The sequence below is a fragment of the Balaenoptera ricei genome, chromosome 1, assembly GCF_028023285.1.
Source record: "Balaenoptera ricei isolate mBalRic1 chromosome 1, mBalRic1.hap2, whole genome shotgun sequence".
NCBI lineage: Eukaryota > Metazoa > Chordata > Mammalia > Artiodactyla > Balaenopteridae > Balaenoptera > Balaenoptera ricei.
Genome location: NC_082639.1, coordinates 14809688 through 14834394, shown reverse-complemented (window position 1 = coordinate 14834394; position 24707 = coordinate 14809688). Strand labels below are relative to the sequence as shown.

General features: G+C 47.8%; 1 protein-coding gene across 2 annotated transcripts in view; it reads left to right on the top strand.

Annotated features, from left to right (window-relative positions):
- Positions 1 to 24707, top strand: part of CAPZB (capping actin protein of muscle Z-line subunit beta) — a 137587-nt gene that overhangs the window by 51235 nt on the left and 61645 nt on the right. For both annotated transcript variants that reach the window (XM_059915162.1, XM_059915153.1), the window contains exon 2: positions 11170 to 11259. In XM_059915162.1, coding sequence (XP_059771145.1) covers positions 11170 to 11259 — 90 coding nt within the window. The remainder of the gene's footprint in view (positions 1 to 11169; positions 11260 to 24707) is intronic.

The following is a 24707-nucleotide window of genomic DNA, read 5'->3' as shown; positions in this document are numbered from 1 at the left end:
AGTTTTCGCCATTCCACCAAACTCACCAGGTAAACTTTGTCCCTGCAGAGAAGCCATTCCCGGTTCTGCAGTTACAGATTTGGGGAATGTAAACATTGAATCGGTTATCTGAAACCTTTCTCGTCCTCAGCCCATAGCAGAGATAGAGCTCCACCTCCTGAGTGATTCATTTTGGATCCTCCACTCCCTGAAGGGACGTGTAAGGGAAAAATCAGCGGATGGCTGTTGTAGTATTTGACACGGAGCCTGAATGTAGGTTGCTAAGTTTTGCTCCAGAATAAATATATTTTGGAAATTCTCATTGCTGGATAGGGAGTTGAGGTAATTTTGGGGTCTCTGCTAGCACTGTCCCAATTTTATGTTTCTGATGGCCTCAGCTGGGCTTGGGAACACCAGTAACTAGGGAGAAGGCGAAATGGCGGGAATATTTCTTGGTGTCATTCCGGACTAGAGAGATGGGTCAGAGGACTTTGGAAAGAAGGCCGAACAAGGAGAGGATAGTACAGAACAGAAAAACAGAGGGCAGAAGATCCTTTGTGGGTGAATATGGACTTTGGTCAGCTCTTACCTGGTTTTCTGCCCAGGAGTTCTGTCCCTTCTCCCACTCTGGTTGTAGAGGAGCTGTGCACTCCTTGTAAACAGGGCGCGGTGGCTGTGAGTGGGGGAGAGTTGTGGCATCTGCTCTCCTTTGCTGGTGCTTAATGACTTGGAAACTGAAGTAACACTCCGCCTGCCTTTCTAGAGACTCCTGGCAGCCTAAATGGAAAACTTGTGTCAAATGAGCAAAAAATCAGGGAGGAAAGGGCCCTTGAGCACCCAAAAACTATTATGTTAAAGTCCTAGCAGATACGCCATGTGCTTCACATCCTGGGAGAGTTCCTAGCGCTTGTAGAGGACGGACTGTGGGGACGCCCTCGAGGGTCAGATGCTGCGCCACACACGTCACCTCATTCCCAGCGGCCCCGCAGGGTGGAGCGTTGTTAGGCCCATGTTTTAAGGTTTGAAAAACTGAAGCTCCAGGGAATTAAGTGATGACTTGCTTACTTCCACCCTGCAGGTTAAGTGGAAGAATAGGAATTTTTATTATTAGATCACATCTGTGCCTTTACAGGCTTAGACTTCTTTGAGAAAAGGACAAAAGCTGTGGGCCCTTAACCTTGAAACACACACACACACACACACCCCTACACCCCTACACTGTCAAGGTGCTCACAAACCGTGGGACTATGACTCTGGACCCCAATTTATGAATCTGTGATTTATTCCTTCTCTCAAAGTTGGGGGTTTTCCCGTGTTTTTTTGTTTGTTTGTTTTTGTTTTTAACAAATAGGCTTCTGATTTCCTAACCCATAGCAGATTAGATGAGGGAATGTAGCTGATGGCCTGTCCAAGAGGTAGAAGAATTTAAAACGCAGACACAGGGCCATGTTCCAGGAATGGGCACTCCTAACGGTGTCCTTGGCCAGTGAAAAGTGGTATGACTGTGTTCATTGCATTGTCCTCTGTGTAAAAACATGGACCTTATAATACATTTAAGAGGGAGTCCCATCTTTTAGGATTAATAGAAAGTTGGTACATTTGTGCCTCAGTATATCCACGGGGGATTGGTTCCAGGACCCTCTGCAGAGACCAAAATCCAAGGACGCTCAAGTACCTTATATAAAATGTCATAGAACAATGATTACAGTCGGCCCTCTGTATCCGAGGGTTTCGCATCCCTGGAGACAGAGGGCCAGCTGTGCTTTGCTTATCTGGAAAAGGTCACTGGGAGGAGTGCCCCGTGCTTCTGTGATAATGGGATAGCTCTAAATATAGAGTAGGAGGGTGCAGTCCTTCTTTCTCGAATCTTTTTTCTGGCTGTCTTCTTCCCTGGGTCACGAGCTCCTGGAGGGCAGGGAGCACGTCTCAGTAGTTCAGCTCTGTGTGCCCAGTGCCTCCCCGTCACCCAGCAGTTGACTGAATCAAGTGGAAAGATGGCAGGGGTGTAGTAGCAACCTCTCATCGTGATACAGAGTCAGGTGCTGATTCTGCCACTGACTGTGTGACCCTGCACAGCTTTCTCTGAACCTCATTAGCTGTCTGTAAGATGATGGGGCAGGGCTTAGATAAACTTGAAAAGTATATCCGGACCTAAATTTCTGTGATCTGGCAGATTTTTTTTTTTGACCCAGAATTTTATTGTGTCAACAACTTGGTTTTCTGTTCTTTCTTTCTTTTTTTTGGCCATGCCATGCAGCTTGCAGGATCTTAGTTCCCCAACCAGGGATTGAAGCAGGGCCCGTGGCAGTGAAAATGCTGAGTTCTAACCACTGGACAGCCAGGGAACTCCCCTGGCAGAATTTTTTTTTAAAGCAGAGACTGGTAAAGTGATTGTTTTCACAGTGCTCAAAACCATATTGACCCAAGGCACTGAATTAATTCACCTTGAAATGGTTAATTTTATGTTGAAGATGACCTTGGCCCAGCTGTGATGATATACAATGGACCCCAAAAGGTAGAAGGAGGCTTGATCTGCCAAATGGGCTTTCACTGTGGTTTTGATTAACTTGGTATAGGGTTTTGGATTTTCCCATGGGAAGGAAAGTCATCCAAAGGGAACGCTTGTGTTTGTGTTTGGTGAGCCATCAGCCTCCATGTGCTGCTGTCATCTCTGTGTCCCTTCCAGAAGATTCAACCAGAGGGCCCTCAGTCAGTGGGAGAAACACTTTTCTTTTTATTAATCCAAACTGTGCAGTTTTCCAGAGTGACCTACAAATGAGTGGTTGGCTGGGCTGGCCTGTGAATCTTTCCCAAATAGCCCCCAGCACAAATTTTTCCTGAGCCACATAGCAGAAAACAGATTCAACTCTTAAAGTTGCTTGTTGGGTCACAGATTATACAAGACAAACCATGGTTAGATTAGACTCCATAAATTTGTGATAAATCAGCCTGGGCTCCAGTGAAGGTTACCTTTGTGTTGTCTGTGAAGTATTTTCTAAGCCTCTTGGGAATGTAAACGAGTGAAGGTCTTGATGAATTTAAGAACAAACTGTGAAGGCCTTGAAGCTTTGGTTGGTTGTTTATGTTTAGACAGATGCTATTAAGTAATGATCTGGGGACTTCCCTGGTGGCGCAGTGGTTAAGAATCTGCCTGCCAACGCACAGGACACGGGATTGATCCCTGGTCCGGGAAGATCCCACATGCCGCAGAGCAACTAAGCCCGTGCGCCACAACTACTGAGCCTGCGCTCTAGAGTCTGCGTGCCTAGAGCCCGTGCTCTGCAACAAGAGAAGCCACCGCAATGAGAAGCCCACGTACCGCAACAAAGAGTAGCCCTGGCTCGCCGCAGCTAGAGAAAGCCCATGCACAGCGATGAAGACCCAACGCAGCCAAAAATATAAATAAATAAATAAATTTATTTATTTATTTATTTAGAAAAGTACTGATCTGCCTCAGCCAGTCACTAGAGCAGGCCACGTAAGACTTATGCTCAGAAAGCCAAGCAGTTTTGAGTTACTGCTTGTCCTTGAAATTACAAACACTATTTTAAAAGGGCACACACAGACATACACACACCAGTGAGGCTGCGGCATCATCTTGTAGCAGGTGGTCCCCACTGGAAAACTTAGTCATCTCAGACTTCTCGTTTCTAGTCGGTACCCTTGACTTGTCTGTCCTGCCTCTTAAAGTCTTTGACCCTCCCTTCCTCTCCAGCCCTACAGCCAGAGCCCTGGTTGCTGTGGCGGCCCCTCTGCTGACCCTCTTGCCCCCAGTCCCATCTCTGCTCAGACTGCCTCCCCACAGTCACCAGAGGCATCCTTCTCTATCTGTTACTATTGCGTCTAACAAAGTCACTCCAAAACCTAGTGACTGAAGATAACAGTAATCCTCACATTATGCATCTCCAGTGGTTTTGGGGGCCAAAAACTCAGGAGAGCCTTGGCTGGGCGGTTCTGGCCTGGGGTCCCGTGCTGTTGCAGTCAGACAGCTGAGGCTGGAGCAGTGTGGGCCTGGAGCATGGGGCTGGCCGGGCGGCTCACTTGAGTCACAGGGTCTCTTCCTGTGGCTTTTCCACCTGTTGCTCTTCCTTACAGCTAGGCTGCCTCAGGGCAGTTGTTGTGCTGTTTACATCGCCGCTTGAGGCTACAGGCGTGGGTGTTCACCACGCAAGCTGGAAGACGATGCTCTTTTCTGGCTCAGGAGTGACAGAGGTCAATCCTGCTATTCTGTGTTGATAAGAGCAGTCACAAGACTCTCCCCATTCCAAGGGGAGGGGATGGGGACGCGGACTCCACCTCGAAGTGGAGGAATGACAGAGTCACATTGTAACGGGGCGAGGGGGTGGGAGAGCTTGCTAAGGCCGGTTTTGGAAACCGTAATCCGCTTCACCTTCTAAGACAGGACAGTATTCCTCTCAGTCCTCTGTGGAAAAATCTTCCGGGGCTCCTAATCCCTTCTGGAGAAGCACATTTTAAAGTTTTAAAGGCCAAACAAGCTGTACCTATAAAGTCGACAAATGCAAGACGACTGGGAGCAGCGAGGTTTTGTCCACAGGTCTGGTAGCTCCCGTGGAGCCCGGAGCCTGCTGAGGACACCACTGCCCTCTGAGGGAGGGTTTGGCTGTAACGCAGCCTTGCTATGGGCCCTGGACCAGGGCCACACCCCACTGCGTTGCCTTCCTCCGAGCGCGCCTCGGCTCTCCTGGCCTCGGCTCTCCTGGCCTCTCCTCGTCTCAGTGCGCCTGCTGCCTCCGTGTCTGCCCGGGGCACCCCTGCCCAGCCCGTGATAACCGGTGCGTGTACCCCCTCTTCTGAGACATCTTTTGCAGTTCCCTGCACCACTCATATGTACCTTTGCAAAACGTTTTTCATTTTTGTGGATAGGTGTGTTTATTGTATTAAGCTTTTTTGAGTTTATTGCAGTTTGGGACATGTCCTGTTCTCTGCATCCCCACCTGGGGACTGAATAGCTGTTGTTTGGTGATGATTTTCAAATTAGTCTCTGCCTTTTTAGTTCATTGAGTAGGCCAAGTTTCACAGTTATGCAAATTGCTGGCAGCACTACCCGGTGTCTGAAAATTCCTTAGTAGATTTTTTAAGCTGTAGTGTTTTATTTGACTTCTTATTCTGAAAAGTTGTTGTAGTCTGTATTAACAGTTGTTTTACTTGTTGTAAGGTGATTTTTAAGCAGTTTGTGTGTTTCTTCCAGTCATGTGAAAAAAGAGCAGAAAGTGAAACATTCCCCAGCTCAGTTTATATTCTGAAAAAACACAACCAAAAATGTAAACCGACACCTTGAAGCCTCACCAGCTTAAAGCAGGGGAACTGTCCCCTCCATATTCTGACATCCTAACAAGGACTCATCTTCTGTCTTTTTCTGTATAGATTTTGACTACACCATAAGTTCCTGGAGACAGGGACTTCGTTATGTTAACCATTCAGCGTCAAAAACAGTGCTTGTTACCTAGGAAACCCTCAAATAATTATTGAAAGACTAATTGAATGGGCAGAGAATTATGGAGAGTGAAGTGAAATGGTCATTCTTTTTTTTTTTTCCCCCCAAATGTTATTTATTTATTTATTTGTCTTCATTTGGATCTTAGTTGCGGCAGGTGGGATCTTTCGTTGCAGTGCCCGGGCTCTTCGTTGCGGTGTGCGGGCTTCTCTCTGGTTGTGGCGTGCGAGCTCCAGAGCGCATGGGCTCAGTAGTTGCAGCATGCGAGCTCTCTAGTTGAGGCACGCGAGCTCAGTAGTTGTGGCGCGATGGCTTAGTTGCCCCGCGGCATGTGGGGTCTTAGTTCCCCGACCAGGGATTGAACCCTCGTCCCCTACATTGGGAGGTGGATTCTTAACCACTGGACCACCAGGGAAGTACATCATTCTTTTACTATTTACCTTTCAACTTGGAAAACGCCACCCATGGAAGGTGGAACTGGTAAAGCTCGTTTTATGAGGGAAGTGTCTAGGATCAGTTAGGGTTTCAAAGGAGCCATCACATGGAGAGCCCTTGGTCATGGGGTGACAGTATACAAAATAATGGAAAGCCGGGAAATCCTAGGAATATAATTGATACATGAAAAAGTGTACATCAGTGTATTGTGAGCTATGCCTCATCTCTGCAGCTTCTATGTCCCATTGTGCTAGACATCACACTTGCCTCATATGATCATATGCCTCACATGATATGCTCTTTTGTGGATGGTTCCTTGAGGGTCAGGACTAGGTTTCATTCACTGGGCCTGCTTCAGGGCGGGGCCAATGGCCGGCACTCAAGGCTTGGTTGTTGAATTGAATCCTAGTTGTTGGCCTGCAGGGGGCCGTTGAAGGGCAGGGTGGGTGTGGTGGGTGCATCTGCGCAGAGACTGGGGTACAGTGCACAGCCCGCTAGAAGGAGTCTTAGAGGCCCTCTCCCCCAAATCCCAGACCATGAGGTTAAGTGAGCAGACTAGCTCGCACAGACATCCAGTGGCAGGGCAAACTTTGGACTCTGAGTTCCTAATTCCCAATTTCTGTCCTTGTTTGCTCTTGTTTGTATTTTTTTCTATTACCTTTAAAAAATATTAAGTGAAGTGAAACCGTGACAGTGAAACAGAGAGCTCAGAAATAAACCCATGCATATATGATCAATTAATTTATGACAGAGGAGCCAAGAATATACAATGGGGAAAGGATAGTCTCTTCAATAAATGGTGTTGGGAAAATTGGACAGCCACATGCAAAAGAATGAAACTGGACCCCAGTCTTACACAATACACAGATATCAACTCAAAAATATTTAGATCCTTGATAACTATAAAGGAACATATTAACATATATGTAAGTTTAAGCATCAAGATATTATGAACATCCTTGAATCCATTATTCTGTGCAAGACTTTGATGAATATCAACTTTCGTCTTCCCCTAGTGGCTTCTTCCCTTATAACTATTCTTCTCACTCTTCTGAATTTTGTATGTAACATTCTCTCGTCTTGGCTAATAAGAAAGAAAGCCTTGCTGTATTGGTTTAAAATACAGACATACACACGCACACTGTGTGTGTGTGTGTGTGTGTGTGTGTGTGTGTGTATCTAAATAACAGTTCAGTATTGCTGGGTTTTGAGCATCCTAGGTAGTCCTCTTGGACTTGCTTCCCCTCCCCCACCATCATTCTGTTTCTGGGGCCATTCATGTTGTTGTACGTAGCTGTGGACCATCCATGTTTTCTTCATTCTCTTGTGCTATTTCTCGTTTGGGAACCTCAGGATTTGGGATGACCCCCCCACACGCCCCCCAAGCCAAGGGCTCCAGTTAACAAGCTGTCATTAAGCTTTCCCATGTTGCTTGGCTTATGGGAAGCTTTTAGTCATTTTCTAATTTAATGCTAATTAGACATCCTTAGCCTTAGAAATTTGTAGTGAATATTTCCTATTAAGATTGTTAGGATTAATGCAAAATACAAGTTAGACCATTTTGCAGTAGTATTTTAGTGCTTTCAACTCAATCCAGTCAGAGGACTGTCCAGAAGGAAGCCTTCATGCTACCGGCACCCTTGGGGGGTGCGGCTGTGGTCAGCGTATTGGGGTTGGGGGCATGTGAACAGGCTTCTTGGAAGGGTTAAAATAGTGTCTTCTCATGTTGACCTTCTCTGGACAAGTTATGACTTTCCTTTTCCTAGATAATACACTATACTCAGTTTCTAGTTAATCCCTTCTGAACATCCCACTGTGTTCTGGATTAAAGATTCAGTGTAGCTAGGCTTGTATCTAAAATTTTTTTCTAGTTCTCAGAAGTATTGTTAATATCCAGTTGAGACAGTTTCCAAAGACCAGCTGTTTTTAGGGTTACAGGTAGTCTGTGAGTTAGAACTGTATGTAAAATGTTCTGTGCCGTTTTTTGGGGCCTTATCTTTGACCAGAGTCTGGGAGTCTGTAGTCCCAAAAACAATCCTTTTAAACCAAGGTTTCTCCAGCTTGTCTCTGCTGACATTTGGGGCCAGGTTGTTGGGGTCTGTCCTGTACATCGCAGATGTTTTGAAGCATCCCTGGCCCCTACCCGTTAGATGCCAGTAGCTGCCTTTCCAGACAGTGATGACAACCGAAAACGTCCCCGTACGTTCCACATGTTCCTGCGGGTTGGTGGGGAGGGCAAAATCGATCCCAGTTGAGAAACACTAATTCACACCTTTGAAAAAAAGAAAAATGACCTGACTTTTTTTAAAGCAGTTTTAGGTTCAAAGCAAAATTGAGCAGAAGGTACAGAGATTTCCCATATACTCTGTGCCCCCCACACATGCACAGTCTCTCCCACTATCAGCGTCCCCTACGAGAGTTACAATTGATGAATCTACACTGACATGTCATAATTACTCAAAATCCATAGTTTTTATTAGGGTTCACTCTTGGTGTTGTACATTCTATGGGTTTGGACAAATTTAAAATGACACATACCCACCATTATATATGGTATTATATAGTGTAGTTTCACTGCCCTAAAAATCCTCTGTGCTGTGCCTACTCTCGTCCCTCTCTCCCTTCCGTCCCCTGGCAACCACTGATTTTGTTACTGTCTCTATAGTTTTGTCTTTTCCAGAATGTCATATAGCTGGACTCATATAGAGTATGTAGCCTTTTCAGATTGGTTTCTTTCACTTAGTGGTAGACATTTAAGCTTCCTCCACATCTTTTCATGGTTTGATAACATTCCCTTGTCTGGATGCACCACAGTTTCTTTATCCATTCACTTACTGAAGGCATCTTGACTGTTTCCAAGTTTTGGCAGTTATGAATAAAGCTGCCATAAACTGTTGTGGGCAGGTTTTTGTGTGGGCATTAGTTTTCCTCCTCCCTCCCTCCCTCCCTCCCTTCCTCCCTTCCATCCATCCTTCCTTCCTCTGCACCGGGTCTTAATTGCGGCATGCGAACTCTTAGTTACGGCATGTGGGATCTAGTTCCCTGACCAGGGATCGAACCCGGGCGCCCTGCATTGGGAGCATGGAGTCTTAGCCACTGGCCACCAGGGAAGTTCCTGGACATTAGTTTTCAACTACTCTGGATAAACACCAAGGAGCGTGATTGCTGGATTGTGTGGTAGGAGTATGCTTAGTTTTGTAAGAAACTGCCAAACCGTCTTTGGAAGTGGCTGTGCCATTTTGCATCCCACCAGAGCTACTGTTGCACCACCTGCTTTTCAGCTTTTGGCGTTAACAGAATTCTGGATTTCATTCATTCTAATAGATGTGTAATGGCATCTCATTTTAATTTGTATTTCTCTCATGACGTGATGTTGAGTGTCTTTTCATGTGCTTATTTGCCATCTGTATATCTTCTTTGGTGAGATGTCTGTTAAGGTCTTTGGCCCATTAGTTTACACCTTTTAAGTAGTTTGACTTGAATCATTTAGGGTTTTCTCTTCTTGCACGGCCAAGGGAGCACATAGCTGTTTACGGAGTTTGAATACCTAGCTCCAGATGAGAGCAACAGGAAAGATTTCTGGGTTGGGCCGAGTGGGGCAAATGTTATAAAATACTTACATTTTAAAAATTAAAACACATGTTTGCACACATACACAGAAAACACTCCCAGTCAAATGCATACTACTGCATATTAAACAATTCACAGGTATTAATCAAATCATTCCAACAACCCTATGAAGTAGATACTATCCCCATTTTATGGATTATTGACCTTAAAAATAAAACAACCAGTTATTTTACCAGTAAAATGGATTTATTCAGGAATTGCAGAGAATTCAGGGACGGAATAGCAAAGACTATAGGCAAGTCCAGAAAACAAAGGAGAGGAACATTACTTTATAGAGAAAAACGAAGTTGGGGTGGGGGTAGTTGCTTAGAAGGAATGTCCATCAGAGGAAGGCAAGAGTTCAGGGTGGTGATGGCTTCCCATTGCCTGGGCTCGCTGCTGGACAAGGAGAAATCTTTCCTCCTGCTGGCAATACAAGGTCCCTCTCTTCCTGTTGGGGTGTGTAATTGATGCCTAGTGCTGGTGCTCGAGAGCTCCCCCTTCTGGCCTCCTGACTCCATTTTAAATGTGGTTTCCTTTATTCGGTTTCACAGGATAAATAGAGGTTCCTGGAGGTTAAGAAATTTGCCCAAGGTTATAAGTTAATGAATGGCAGAACAGAGCACTGAATATAAGTCTCTCTAGTGTCAAATCAGTTTATCTGTGTTCTTGACACTAGAAGTGGTGTTAAAATGTCTTCCCATGTCAGCTGGCCAGACCCACGTCCCTGCGGCCTTGGCTGGCATAGAAGACACGGCACAAGTAGGGAATAGCTGGTTGCTAGAATGTTTCACTAAGCAAAACAGGTGCTGTAAGGTTTCTGGAGTGTGTGTGTGTTTCTCTGCAGGGTATAGCCAGTTTGTTGTGCGTCCCAGAATAAATTGTCGCTGATAACCATCTTGAGCAGGGGACAGGTCTTTTGTTTTTGTTTTCTTTTTCAAAAACAGCCTGCTGTATATGCCACATGGATTACCTGGGAGTGAGACTGCTTCCAGTTAACTTATGTGTTATGTGTTACGTCTCTGGTGTATACAAAGTGGGTCCTTGCATCCCACAGCCTGTTTGTGGTTGATGTACCTTGAAGTGCAGATGGTTGGATTCGAAGGTTATATTTCATTACCGCCAAATGTGGCATTTCCAGGATTACCTTGTATACTTTATAAAGATTCTTAAGCGTGTTGATTTAGGGCTTTCAAAAATCCTGAGATTGGTCTGAGCAGAGCAGATTCAGGATACAAATCAGATAGTGCCTCTGGTTGGTTGTGTTGGGGGCTCCACCTGCCTTACTTGCACTTCTTAGCGTTGCATGCAGTGGTCTTCATCATTAACCTGCTCCTCGAGCCTGCTCACTGCAGAACCACTTGGGAGTTAATAGATCTGCTGGTCTGGAGAGCTGCTGAAGGAAGTTGGTGAGGCTTTGAGACGTGGACTGAGCAAGGCAGCTTTCCAAACTCTCCAGCCCACTTCCACATGCTTGACTGTTTTTTGGATGCCTCCACTTGAGACAGACACTGCCATCCGGGAGGGACTGGCTAGTCTCCCCCCGGGAGCCGTGCCAGAGGGCCCACTGCAGACCTCTTTGGTCTCAGGGTACCTGGGCAAGCTGCAGCTGGCGGAATGCTTTTGAAAAGGGGGTTTTTGGTGTTTCTACTGGCAAAATGACTCAGACACTCCTGTTTCTCCTTTGACAGAGTGATCAGCAGCTGGACTGTGCCTTGGACTTGATGAGGCGCCTGCCTCCACAGCAAATCGAGAAAAACCTCAGCGACCTGATAGACCTGGTATGTGCCTTGTTCGTATGGTTTTATTTGGGGCTGGGGCTCGTACTAGATTGCTTTTGTGTACCCTTTTCCACACACAATTCAGATCACACAAGAAACCTCCTCTGTCTCCAACTAGACACCACCACTGGGTTATGAGATTCCTCCAGAGAGGAGATGGGTTTCCTATGATTGTCATTCTTTCAGTGCCACCTATGTAAATCAAGCCCAAGATAGGAGCTCTGAAGTTGATACTATCTGTCCCTTTCCCCCAGCTGCCTTCTTTTCACTTTTAGAAGCTTACCTTTAGGCATAGGGAAGAAGAGGCCACACATATCCAGCAGGTGTTCAGCAGGGCCTGGTTCCAGGCTTTACCAGTCTCTTTGCCATTGTGGAAGTTTCTCCAGCCAAAGCAGTACAAAAATCTAGCCTCTCAAATGCCTTGGTGGCTTCACTTCTATCTTGAAATGGCATAAAACACAAAAATGAGCTTTTTAAGAGCTCATCACATCTATTTTTTAAAATATTTATTTGTTTATTCATGCATATATATGGAATGATTGGTCTCAAAATGATGCCAGAGATTAACTGGTACCATAATGTTATTTGAAAATGTTCAGAGTATTCACAAACACCTATAAAGCTATGGTAAATAATGAAAAGAAGTAAAATAAAATCAGGCCCCAAGAGCCAGCCGAGTTAGTAGATCATTTGGCCGGTGAGTTCTGGCTCCGGGTCGGAACCTGAGCCCTCCCAGGTCGTCCTCTGTTCTTTTCACTGTGTCCCCCATCTTCTTGGATGGAATTATCAATTGCCAACCATTGCTCATCAACTAGATATCTTTTAAAATAGTAGCTTGAAAACTTGTTCATATGCTGTAGTGATACATTTAGTTTCGTTGTATTCATTCAAAACAGTTTCACTAGGGGAAAACGTTACTACAGGAGACTCATGTCATTCACAGATAAGACTCTCCGCAGCAGTCTGCAAGGTCCACTGTGCAACTATTTGTGTATTTTTAGAGACACAGACTCCCAACGAGAGGCAGCTCTGTGAACAGAGTGAGCCTGTGGATGGAGTTGTGAACTTGCTTGCTTTTCCATGTAATAATTCAGGAAATGAGGCGGAGGAGGTTTCTCAAGGTAAATAGCCCTGATGAGAAAGCCAGCTACAGGTGCTTGTGATGGAATCACTGAAGCTATCTGCCCAGCCGTTTTAGATGACTGTTAAAGAACAGAGTGCTGAATTGTGATGCAAGCGAACCCACCAAATGCTCGGAATCGGGGGGGTGGGGGGGGGGGAGAATGCCACACCCAGAGGCCCGGGGGGCGACGTAGATGGCTGAAGTGGCCTTGATGTAAAGAAGAGGTCTGGCCGGCAGGCCCTTTGCTCCTGTCACTTCTTGCCCTGTGGGGTCTGATTCTCTGTGGCTTGTTCTCAGATTTTTCTGGAGGGTGCCGTACATACATTTGGAGCTTTACGTGAAAGATCCTAATTTTTAAACATTGGCTCAGACATTGGATGGTCGTGTGAAATGTGAGTCAGAGAAACAGTCTCTGTTGGGAAATGATGGAATATAAAGTTGGATGGGTAGGAGGTATCCTTGGAAGTCGGCAGGAGGGCTTGGATTTGATGTGGAATTGTTGCCGTCAGCCCACGTCCTGCACTTTGGACACGGCGTGTTGTGCTAAGCGTTTTCCTTGCGTGGCCTCATTTAACTCTCAGCGATCCTGTCAGGTAGCACCGCAAGACGCAGCCTGGGAAGTGCGGTGTGGCTTGTTTTTCTTGGTTGGAGAGTTTTGGTTGAGCAAATGCGGAAGTGGGTGGGCAGAAGCCGTGGGTAGGATCAGGCCCCTCACCTGGTCAGCTGCAGAGGCTGATGCTGCTTTCCCACTGAGCACGACAGTGTGCCCGGCTGCGTTTAAATTTAGTTTGCCAATTTAGTTATTACTGTATTTTAGAAATAGACCAAGAATAGAAGTAAGAGATGAGCAAATTTTTCTCGGTAGAGTCTTCTTGGCGTTTCACAGGCTATTTTGTTCTTATGGCAACTGAAGTGTTTTCCTGTAGCTGTGTTGCTTCTCTGTGACTCGCTCGTCACTGTTGCAGGGATGTGTGTGTAGCTACTTCTGTGGAAACCTGGTCAGCTGGTATACCAATTGCTGTCTATACCAATTTTACTTGGGCTCAGCAGGGAAATTACAGCATTGATGGTGAATGAAAGAGCCGTCCTTCACCTTGGCCAGATAATACTGGGTGAGAGAATCATCCTGAGGGTTTAGTTTGCAGGAGGACACTTAGACCCAGGTTGACATCCCGCACTGTATCTGTCCCTGATGTGCGATGTGTAGTATGTGACATCCCAGAGATTACTGTCAGAGTGTGCTGTTTTCCCACTTGTAACGTTGTCATCTGTAGAATGTGACTGGAGAGGGGATGGAGGCAGATGGAGGTTGTGGGGTCGACAGCTCCCGTTTGTTGAACACCTGCTGTGTTCTCTGGACTGAGCTGGATGCTGCTGTTTGTGTTATTTATCATTTCACCTAGTTTTCACAGTACCCCTCTAATGCACGTAAGACCACTGCACCTTTATTGGATGCTGTAGACTCTGAGGAAGAAGCAGGGTGGTACTCTGGCCAACCAAGCAGCACGGGGAATCCTCCTGCCGGGATAACTGCTGGGTACCTTTAGGTCGAATCACTTACACTCAGAGCAACAGATTAAATATGGTGTGTCTCCCTCATCTGTCTGTCTTTCCTGTTTGGGGGGAAAATGTTAAATAATTTAATTCATTTCTAATCTGAAATATTTAAAACATAGATGTATTATGGAAAATAATTTAAAGTTCACATAATTAAAAGAAAACCGGAGACTTGAAAGACGTTCCCTCCTTTGAGCCGGGCCACTCAGACTGCGCAGTTCGCTCTGGTCCGCTGCTTCCTGGAGGACCTGGGAGGTACTGACTTCCCTTCGCCAGGTTGTACGGGACCCGCCTTGGGCCCCATCTACCTCCAGAGGCTGAGCAAGAGGCCATGATGGATTCCCATCGTCCAGGATGGGCTGGGGAGTTGGCATTCTCATTAATTTTTAAATTTGAAGTATGATGAGTGTCGAAATGGAAATGGAGCCTGACTTTTCACTGAATTAGGGTCTGGTAAGGCGTGGCCTCGTTAAAACTATATTGACATGCTTCTGAAAGCCACTTGAGGCCCCTGCTGTGCACTGTAATGCATAAGGAGCATCTGGGTTGGTTTTGTAGTCCTGGAAATTACTCCTTTGAATGTTTTTCTTTCATCACTGCTATTTTTCTTCCATTTTCCCTGGGAATGACTGATTTTCCTTTTGTTCTGTTTTTTGTTGTTGTTTCTTTTAAACTGGATTTGCAAAATTCTTCCATTCCTGTAAGAGTCCGTTCGTGCTGAGTGTACTGCTGTGGCTCTGAAGTCCACTTGTAGTTTTAGTTCCTTCCCAAAGCTGTAATTTTAGGAAACTCGCCCTGTCACGGGCCTCCTAGAAGCAGTGCATCCGGGCCTTTGTTCCGTGTAATCTGGGATCAGTCAGACGTTTTCAGAGCCGCTAACGCGCTGGCCCGGTGCACAGCACTGCTGTCACTCCTCCCGCGCTCACCTGCCGCGAGTAATGACGGGGAGGTGGAGGTGGTTTTCACGCAAAGTCTCCCATTCTGAGACTGACAAGAATGACCAGATTTGCCAGCAAACCCCATGAAGGGAACGGCCTCGCTTAGACGTCGGCGCCAGAGAAAATGTGGGGAACTTTTCCGGTCCACCAGTGGTCCAATTACAGGGGAGTATTAAAGAGAAATGTGGCATATGCTTGGCAGCTAGGCCGAGGCAGCCCAATTTATCGTGCCAGATCGGTTTTCTTTTCTCTTTCTTCTTTCCACTGTCAGAGCTTTCGCTGCTTGGGATTATGATGCGTGCTCTGATTGGTGGGAAATGACCTTCCTTTGCAGATGGCCAGAACATCATTTTATTACATATTAATCCCATTGTGCTAGAGTGAAGCCAGCCGAAATCCGTTGTTAAGCTGTTTCAGAAATACCCACAGGTCCATGTGGGCCAAGAATCATATGACGTTAAGATGCTCCCTCGGCTTCCTAAACTTTGACCTTCTATGGCTTTACTCTGCACACTGGCAGCAAGAGCCAAAACTTTTCTCCGCTGGGGTGTATTTTGAGCCCTGCGCTGAGGAAGGAGTTTGTTTCTGCAAATTGGCACCCAGCAGGCCGCCGTCCTTTGCCTTTTTAAGAGCAAACCAAAAATAGACCTAAATCTGTTTAACCAGGTGGAAAAGTCTTTGCTTGCAAACGTTGGTCACTTCATTTTTTAATTCCTTCTCTCTACTTTGCTTATAGCCCCCCGAAGATCCAGCTCTTGGGCGTCCCCCAACGGGAGGGAAAGCACCCAGGCCGTCCCGCCAGGCCTGTGGGTTAGAGGTGGAAGAGCCATCCTGATGCTCTGACCAGGGAGTTGAGAACTTGATCGGTTTTCATTTCAGCATAGTTCTTTTTAGCGACCAGAATTGCCCTCCAGAAATAGAAAGGGCCAGCCTCGGCAGTGCCAGTACTTTGAACAGCTCGCAGAAACTGTCCACCCGTAGGTAGTGCAAGGTCCGCAGGGAGATTACCACTTGACAGACTAGAAGGCTGGCGTGCACGGGGCCCACCTAGACGTGGGGGATCCTGAACCAGGGAGTGGAGACCTCCAGCCGGTGCTGCCAAGACCTGCTCGCCGTGCGGGAAGTGGCCCGTGGAGCCAGGCTCACACACCTTCGTGACTGAAGTTGAGGCTGATGTTATTATTTAACAGTCATTAGTATCACTGATTATCTATCTCATCTCTGCTAAGCATTGTTAGTTTCCAGTCCCTAACAGCTGAACCTAGGAAATGTGGAACTGATTTTCCCAGTGATAGCTGTGTGGAGTAAAACTCACAACTCAAACTCAGTTCTGTCCCCAGAGGATGAAGATGTGCTGGGCCTGGGGACCTTAAGGCCAGACGTGATCTGGTTCTTCTGTGGTCAAGAGGGACCAGGCCCGTGTTTTCTTCTTGCCCGGCTTCCCAGTTACCGTCACCGTTTAAAATAGTCTCGTACCAGCATGTTTTCCTCCTTTGTTTCAAAGACAGCATTTAAAATGTCTTCTTTCTGAAGAGGTCTTAGACTAAATAGGTGAAAAGTGAGTGGATTCAGTCAACGTTTACTGAGCACCTCCTATGACTCCGACACAGTGCTCGACCCGGGAAGAAGTGCAGCCTTTCTTCCTCGTCTTCTCTTCCACAGGGAAAAAAAATGCAGGGATCCTAGAGCTTGATCCGTGATAAAGCAGCTAGGCCAAGGACCCCTTGGCTGGGTCCTCTCAGCCCTTGGGTCTGGACCAGCTAATCACCTCTGAGGACAGCTGTCAAGAGTTGCAGAACTGAGTTATTCTTCCTACAAGCATTTAACATCTCCCTGTGCCAGACACCATTCTGGGTGCCGGGGGTACGAGATGAAAGGCCTGGCTCCGCAGAGCTGACGTTTAGTGGGGAATTCAGGCAAGATTTTCTGGAAGGCGGAAGGCTTGGCCACGCCAGCTTTGCACGCTGTATCTCCCTCACAGATCACAGCAGGCACGATTATTTGTCTTCACTTCTGCGTAGAAGTAGTCTCGGCTCTCCGGTGAGTTTCGCCCTCCCTTCTGTCTCCTTGCTGGCCACCTTCCCCCTGGCCTCTTACTGTTTCTCAGATTCTTTTCCCAAAGCATTCCTGACAAAGTATTCCTGACAAGAGCAAACACTTATCTTTGGAGTTTTGAGGGCAAAGCCAAAAGTGGCTGCCTCTAGCAGAGAATTTTATGTTTTGTCTTTTTAAAAAAGAATTGCATTCCAGTTCATAACATGCCCACATGCAAGACATTTTAACATAAAAAGAATGCTTTCTTCACCGAAGCCTCGAGTCCAGTTGGCGCTCCAGGAAGTAGGGCAGGCACTCCATCCCCACGCCCTGGTGCCCTGGGACCTCGTTGGAGATGCTCAGCCGGGCTTTGTGACCGGGCCTGCCCACAGTGTTTCGTTTCCCTGCTGCCGGCCCCTGGGAGCCGAGGGGAGAGGGGCTCCCGACCCTGGGGCCAGGGCTCTGTAGGCACGCCAGGCCCAGGCGAGCAGGGGGCCTTCGCTGGCACCTGGGCAAGTTCCCTGTGGGTTTCTGTTGGAGGTGGGAGCGCTTGGCTTCCACTCTTGCATTTGTGATGGGGTCTACAGGGAAGTTTTCTCCCCCAGGCCAGATGTTGTCTCTGGAGCAGGCGTAGGGCAATGGATGGAATAGTCGGTAATTATGCCCGGACCCCTGAAAACAGTCTGTCGCACTGATGTTTCTGAGCTCGTTCTGAGCTTTCCTATAGGCGACTGTGCTGCAGTTCCGGTTTTACAGGGCCAAAAAGCATTCCAGCCAAGGGCCCCCAGCAGTATTTTAATGAACTCCATTCCTTGGAACGTTGTGGTGAGCCTTTTCATGCAAACGTTTTGCTCCTTGAATGGACTGCAGCTGTAGTGACTGAAGCAAGGCCGAGGGAGAAAGCGGACCCCGGACTCAGGGTGCTGGACCGGCCCTCTGTTCCCCACCCAGGGTGTCTCTGCGGAGGGCGGTGGCCTTTCACGACCCCAGCCTGTTGCTGAGGCAAGGACTCTGCCACCTGATGGTGATTTATGTCAAGGTGGCGCTAGGCAGCCCTTCTAAACTAGGACTAAATGTCATGATTTGCTTAGAAAGAGGAAATGGGGCTTCCTGGGGGGCCCTCACCCGACCCCCCCCATAGATATGGCCGGAAATTATTTGAAATTCTGATGAGTTCTGTTATATGCAGAATAATAGACCCTCATTTGATCCAGTTAAGGAGGACGTGGATTGCCTCCTGACCATGCAGTCCAGACCTGTTAAAACTTGAAACCGAGTGAATAAAGGAGAAGAGTACAGGGTCATTTGCTTTCTTGTGTGCGTGTGTTCCTCGGGGAGCAGAGGCGGCTTTGCTCCCGGAGACTGTCCTGAGCACTCTAGAACGGTCGAGGCAGATTACCCACTATGGCTGCAGGCTTGAAATTCTCCAGAGCTAGGTAATTTGAAAGTTAGTTGTCTCCCATCCCCTTTAATGTCAGCCACCCAGTAGTATGCTTTTGTTATTTTTCATAGGATATTATAGAGCTCAAAATAAAAATTATTTTTTGTTGGGTCTCAGATTTAGAGTTTGCTTCTCCCCTCTTTTCATTCTTCATAAAATCTTTTTCACTGGATGACATAAGAAAATGAATTGCTTTCATGGAGATCCATCAAATGTCAGAAGCACTGATATATATGGGCTTCGTTATTAATACATTTTATCCATTACCTTGTTTAATCTCCACGGCCGCTCTGTGAAGCGAGTGGCGGGGGGGGGTCCCCTTTTGTAGATGAAACTGAGAATGTTCCGGCACCCCATGAGTCCCATACCTGATCCGTGACCGAGAGGAGAGTCTTGTCCGTTGAATTGCTGTCTTTAAAAATGAAAACATTACAGTATGTCATTTCTCATAGTTCCTGCTAGGGCCAGACTGTCTTCTAAGGTGAAACTATAAAAGACATTTGTGATGGGGGCAGGGTAGGCACCGTGGGACTTGTTAGGTACCTCAGGAAAAAAGACGTGTAGAATCTCTCTTCTATCTCTCCTGCTATGAAGAGCTTTCAGAGTTTGATGAGCAAAGGAGCAGCTGTGCCGAGGTGACTACCCCCACCCCCCAAAACACACACACACACACACACACACACACACACACACACACACGGTGTGCACTGTGTGTGTTGGGGGGTGGCCTGCTCCTTACAAAAGCATGTTGCCCAAACCCAAGTAGTATGTCCCTATCTCTTCTTTCAGTTAATTAAGCCAATCTAAAAATTTTAGGAAAAGCAAGTTCTTGCACTGCAGGATCTAAAGGGATGGGTCAGGAAAGTGACTGCTTTTAAATCGAATATACCAAAGTCAGCATACACACCAGCATAAACCGGTTAGAATATATAAGGTGCCAGGGGATGGGAGGGCAAGATGCCACTTGTAACAGCAGAACAACATGCCACCTAGGAATAGGCTTCCCACAAGGCAAGTCGTCCAGGCGTGAATAGCCTGCACAGGTCGGAAGTAAGGGCAGAGCGGATGCGGTCCGAGAGCTCAGAAACAGGCCCCGGGGTGTAAGAACTTAGGGTGTATTACAAGTGATGGTCACGGTGCACTGCGAGGAAAGAATTGATTCTTCAATAAAATTGCTGGAACAGCTAATAGTCTTGAAGGAAAACAAGCTGAATATCTATTGCACGGCATGTACTCATACTCCTGATGGATTAAGGAACTAATATTAAACGAACATGAAAGAAACAGAGGGAAAACATCAATAACGTTTGATGTTGAGGTGGGGGGAGGCCTTTATAAGGCATAGAAGCTAATGCCGACGTGATGGCTTTGAAATATGCAAATTTAACTTAAAAGTTTAATCAAAAAAAAGTTAAAAGGCAAAGAACAAACTCTGAAAAATACTTGTAGCCTCTGGCCAAGAATGTATCTCCTTATATCTTCAGAAAACACTTTCTGAGGTTGTTGCTGTCATCCGTCCCTACTAGGCGGAAGCAACAGCAGGGGCTTCGGCCACTTGTCCAAGGTCACCAGGTAGTGGTGGAGGAGCCAAGCTGTGAACCCAAGCAGCCCAGGGCCCTCAGCCGCTGTGCGCCATTGCCTCCACTAATGAGAAAAGTAGGAATACTGTGTGGGACAGAGCAAGATGCACAGGGGAGGCCGTGCAAAGGCCTAATCCGCAAACAAAACAAGATAGGCTGGCTGGGAGAGTCTCCTTCACTGCTGACCCCTGTTTCTGCTCAGTGGATGGATTTTATTTCCTCCTGGAGGCAACTTACACTTTTCCCGACTTTCATGAAATTGGTCAGCTCACCTTGGTGAGGAACAAAGACAGCGAACAATTGAGGAAACGTGGCGCATTCTAATTACCTTCTAGGAGCTTCTCCTCCAGCTTGTCATGTTAAAGGTTCTGAGAAGTCCTGCAGTTAGCAAAGGAAAAGGGAGAAAAGAACCCATTTTCATTTAACTCAGCATTTCTCTAGCTCACTTTCATGAAATCCACTTTGGAAAACACTGGTTTCCTGGAAAGGTTCATAACCTACATATCAGATGACCTGGATTCTAGATCCTTTTGGGCAGTGGTCCTAAGTGTGATGTTTAAATTTTCATAACTGTTTGGTAAAGTGTCATGGAAGGAAACATAGCTTTTCTTGTTGCTTTTTTCAAATAGAGAACTAATTCCTTCAATAGGAGAGAGAACACGCTGCGTACATTAAGCAAGTCTTATTGGAAGCCAGGAGGCCTGGGTTGTGGCTTTGGGTGCCACCAGCTTGCTCTGTGACCAGCAGGTCTCTCTGGGTCTCCGGCTCCTCCTCTGTGAAGTGAGGGCCGGATGGTCTCAGGCTCAGAATCTGAGTTCTGTTGCCTAGCACTAAAAGAACATCACCATGGATACCCTTGTGTCGATGTCACTACTTTCAGGATCCCCTTTTGCTGGCAGAAGAGGCATCTATTTCCCTTGGGTCTGTGAGAACATAACCTGCCCCGAAGGGTAACTCTGGGGAGAAAGGCGAGCAGGTGGGGCCCCTGGCACACACCCCTCCCCTGCCCCTCCGGTCAGACAGAGCGAGGCGGACCCGACTTGAATCCCTCCTCGGCCGCCTTCCAGCTTTGAGAGGCAGGTCACCTCGCCTCCCAGAGTTGCCTCCAGCACACAAGGTTGGCATAAGAAACCTGCGTTCCCGGGGCAGTTGTGAGGGCTTGGGAGTGCGTATGAAGTGCTAACGTGTGCAGGAAAGACAGGTGCTTAAAAAAATGCTCACTTATGCTTTTACTACCTTCACTGGCTTACTAGAACCTGTTTGCTAACCCCCGGGTTCTGCCTGCCTGGGGGCTGTGCCCTGACGTTCTGAGCAGCCTTCCTGGCTCTTTTCACAGGTGGGCACAGCCCCGGCTTTGACTTGCGTGTGGGTGGGGTGTTATGACCCAGCGCACGAGTGTAAGGACTTGATTGGTTTCACCTGGAAGGGAGGCGGTGACAGGACCCTCCACCGAGGCATTTTAGATGGGCTTGAACACCCGCCGCTCCCTCACCCGCCACCTTTCCTGAGTTCTCAAGTTGGGATCCCTACACGGAAAGCTAGGAAATGCCATTGCCCGGCACCCCAAAGCCACCCCAGAGCCAGTGGAGCGGGCCAGAGTCAGACTGTGGCTGACGGGCTTCGTGACTAGTAACAAGGCCCGTCATTCCACAGAGGTGGGGGTAATCTGAGAGCACACTTCTTGGTCTGCCCTGGAGGGACGTGGGCTCCCTGGATGGTGTGGGTCTCTTCCACTCCCCTTGCTCATTGCTTGGGCGGCCACTCTTCTCACTGCTCCAGGTAGTTGGATGGTCTTACGAGGTGGAGAGGGGTTTTAAGGTTGATCTCAATGTCCAAGGACAAGCCAGCTGACATTGTCACCTCCCAGGTCATTTGACCTCATGACCTTCACTCCAGCCATCCAGGGGTGCCACCCAGGTACCCACCTGTATATCATCCCGTACAGGCCAGCTGCGAGCTCTGAGTCCCCAGGATCCCTTTCTCTATTATCCAGTGTCGTGCTTTCTCATGCCTTCACTTGCATTCACTTTACGCTTGCACCTTGTCAAGACTGCTCATTTCTTGTCCCTGGCTTGAACCCCCGTCTCTAATTTTTATCCTCCTCCTCCCTGCTGCCAGTGTAACCCCCAGGCACCCCTTTTCTCCAGCTGGAGAACCCCCAAGTCCACACCTGAGGGTCTTTCACAGTCAACTGGCAGTGCTCCTGTATTCCATGGTTTTTGTTCCCTCTTGAGCCTCTCCTGAGTCTGCTTCTTGTGGTGGGGAAGATATTTTAGCATCTCACCTGCTCTTGCCTGTTCATACCCCCGATGCATGTGCTACCATCCAAGGAGTGGAAGTTTGGGGGGTGGGCTGGAAGCAGAGTGCCCGTTTATTTTGCACTCTCCTTCGAAACAGATTGGTTATTTAATGGTTCCCCTCTCCCCGTCCCCCCCTCTCCCCCTTACCCCGCCATTTGCCAGGTTAAAGCAGCCTATTTTTGTATACTTGGAGATCAAGCTTCTGTAAAATTCTTGGTTAGGTGTTTTTAGGGCAACTCTTAGTCTGAGACCGGGTGGCCGACATGTCTGCTAAGGAGCAGTGGGATGTGATTCAGTTGAACGCCTTGCAGTCTGAAGCCCCAGCCAAACTCCGCTCTCATCTTCATCACATCTTAGCTGTGTGTCCTCGGAGCCTTGACTTCCCCGTCTAGGAGGTGGTGGGCCTGACGACCCTGACCTCGAAAACTAGAGATCGTGTATGTAAAGCTTTAGCATAGTACCTGGCTTAGAGGGGCTGCACGGAGTTCTGAGGTCGCACCAGATTTGCACAAGTGCAGTGTGGTCAGTGTGCAAATGAATAAAAACCGTGCTGGCCTCCTGGCTTTAATTGATAACCATCAGATGCCAGAGACTGTTCTAGACGCTTTATACATTTACCACGAGGTTAGTCTTCTATAGCCCCATTTTACAGATGAAGAAACTGAGAAACTTAATGAGTTGGTCAGAGCCTCACAGCTGATTAGTAAGTAGCAGCGTCAGCGTCCCCAGGCCCATCCAGTCAGAATCCTGCCCTTCTCCTGCCTGCTGGCTCTGCCCACAGCTCCCCCAGGAACAGCTTTCTCCTTGTCACTGCAGGTCACCAGCGGATGGCTGGCTCTGAATGCAGATATTGTCACAGTAATTAGCACCAGCAAGATGCTGTTCAGTCTTCAATAGAGAGTAGCTTTCCCCTTCCCACCTTGAAAGGGCGTCCTGTTCGGGCGTCCGTGGTTTAAGCCGAGATCCTGACGGAGACGGAAGCATCCACGGTAATGCTCACATGGTCCCCACCTCCAGGCAGCGGCTGCCACCACCCAGCAGCACCACCGTCACTTTTTGTTGTTGTTGTTGGGGGATTGGAGGCGGGGGAGGCTTCCCATTGCTCGCATAAAGGAGTAAGAGCTTCTGAAAAGGTGCAGGGGTGAGGGATGATTCCGCCCTCCTCCATTTTTGGGTCAGTGGCCCTCATCAGGCCGGACACTTTTTATTCATTAGTCGGACGTTTCACGGTTGCCCCTTTGCCACATCTGTTGCTGCCTTCCTGGGCCCATCGCACTCACAATTAAGGTTGATTAGAGACCCTGTCAATCACAACATGCACAGAACCTGCCTGTGAGAGGCCTCACGAAGGGGCCGTCCAGCCTGTGGCCCCCCTTTGTACACGATTACCGACCAAACTCTGGATGTTTGGTGAGCAGAAGAGGTATGAATGGCACTTGTGACACTCCAGACTTTCGGGTCCTAGCGGGCCTGTTACCTTCTATGTAATCGAAACCTTCAAGCTAAGAGCAGAATTGATGTTAGAGATGGTGGTGGTAGGAGTTAGGTCAGATGGAGGCTTTGGAACAAGTATTTGACAGCAGGCTACTCAGAGGAGAGATTCGAAGCCAAATACAGAAGAGATTTAATTATCGTTAATCTCCCTGTCCCCTCTTTCTGGAATGTACAGGCACACTTAATTACTGTTGACTGGAAGCTAAAATAACACTCTGGGTTCAGAACAGAACCCTTCAGGAGATTTGCCCCAGGCTGGAAATGATTATCCTTCACACGAGTGGGTTTTCCTCTCTTTCTGACTGTGTGTCGAAAGCAGTTGGGAGTAGGGATGTGCACCAGGCGATGTAAGTTGCTCACCTACTACTGCCTCCCCAGCATTTTCCTCCCTGTTTCACTGAGCTTCCTGTTTCTCAGCACTGTGTGTTAGGGAAGCCACATCTCCAAGTTGTGTCACGCAGCAGGGGTTGGCTTCGAGCACTTCCTGTTGATGGTGTGCTGTAATTTTGTATTATTAGCACCCAAGGGCCCTCTGGATTGGAAGCACCTGTGGGATGTAAGCATGCACCTCCGTATCTCCAGACCCTGCGCAGTGCCTGGCCATGTCGTCGATGCTAAATAAATATTAGTTAACCATCCAATAAACCCGCCCATCCCCGAACTCTGCGAGGGGAGGGGGCATATTATGCTTCCTATGCTGCGTCATCTGAGGCGGAGAGATGCAGGGAGACAAAGATGCTGTGAAGCTGAGACTTAACGCAGGAGACCTCAGCCCCGCATGCCCAGGGCTGGTGGCCCTGGCAGGTGGCAGTACTCGGAAAGGCGGTAAATCATCTTGAGTCTTTAAGACCACGGGAGTCTGAGTTAGCGGCCTCTGGGTGTGCCCTGAATTATCCAGGTGACCTTGAGTAGGCGACACCAGTTCTCTGTGCCTCAGTTTCCTCGTTTATACAAGGAAGCGAATGATGACTTTACCTCGTT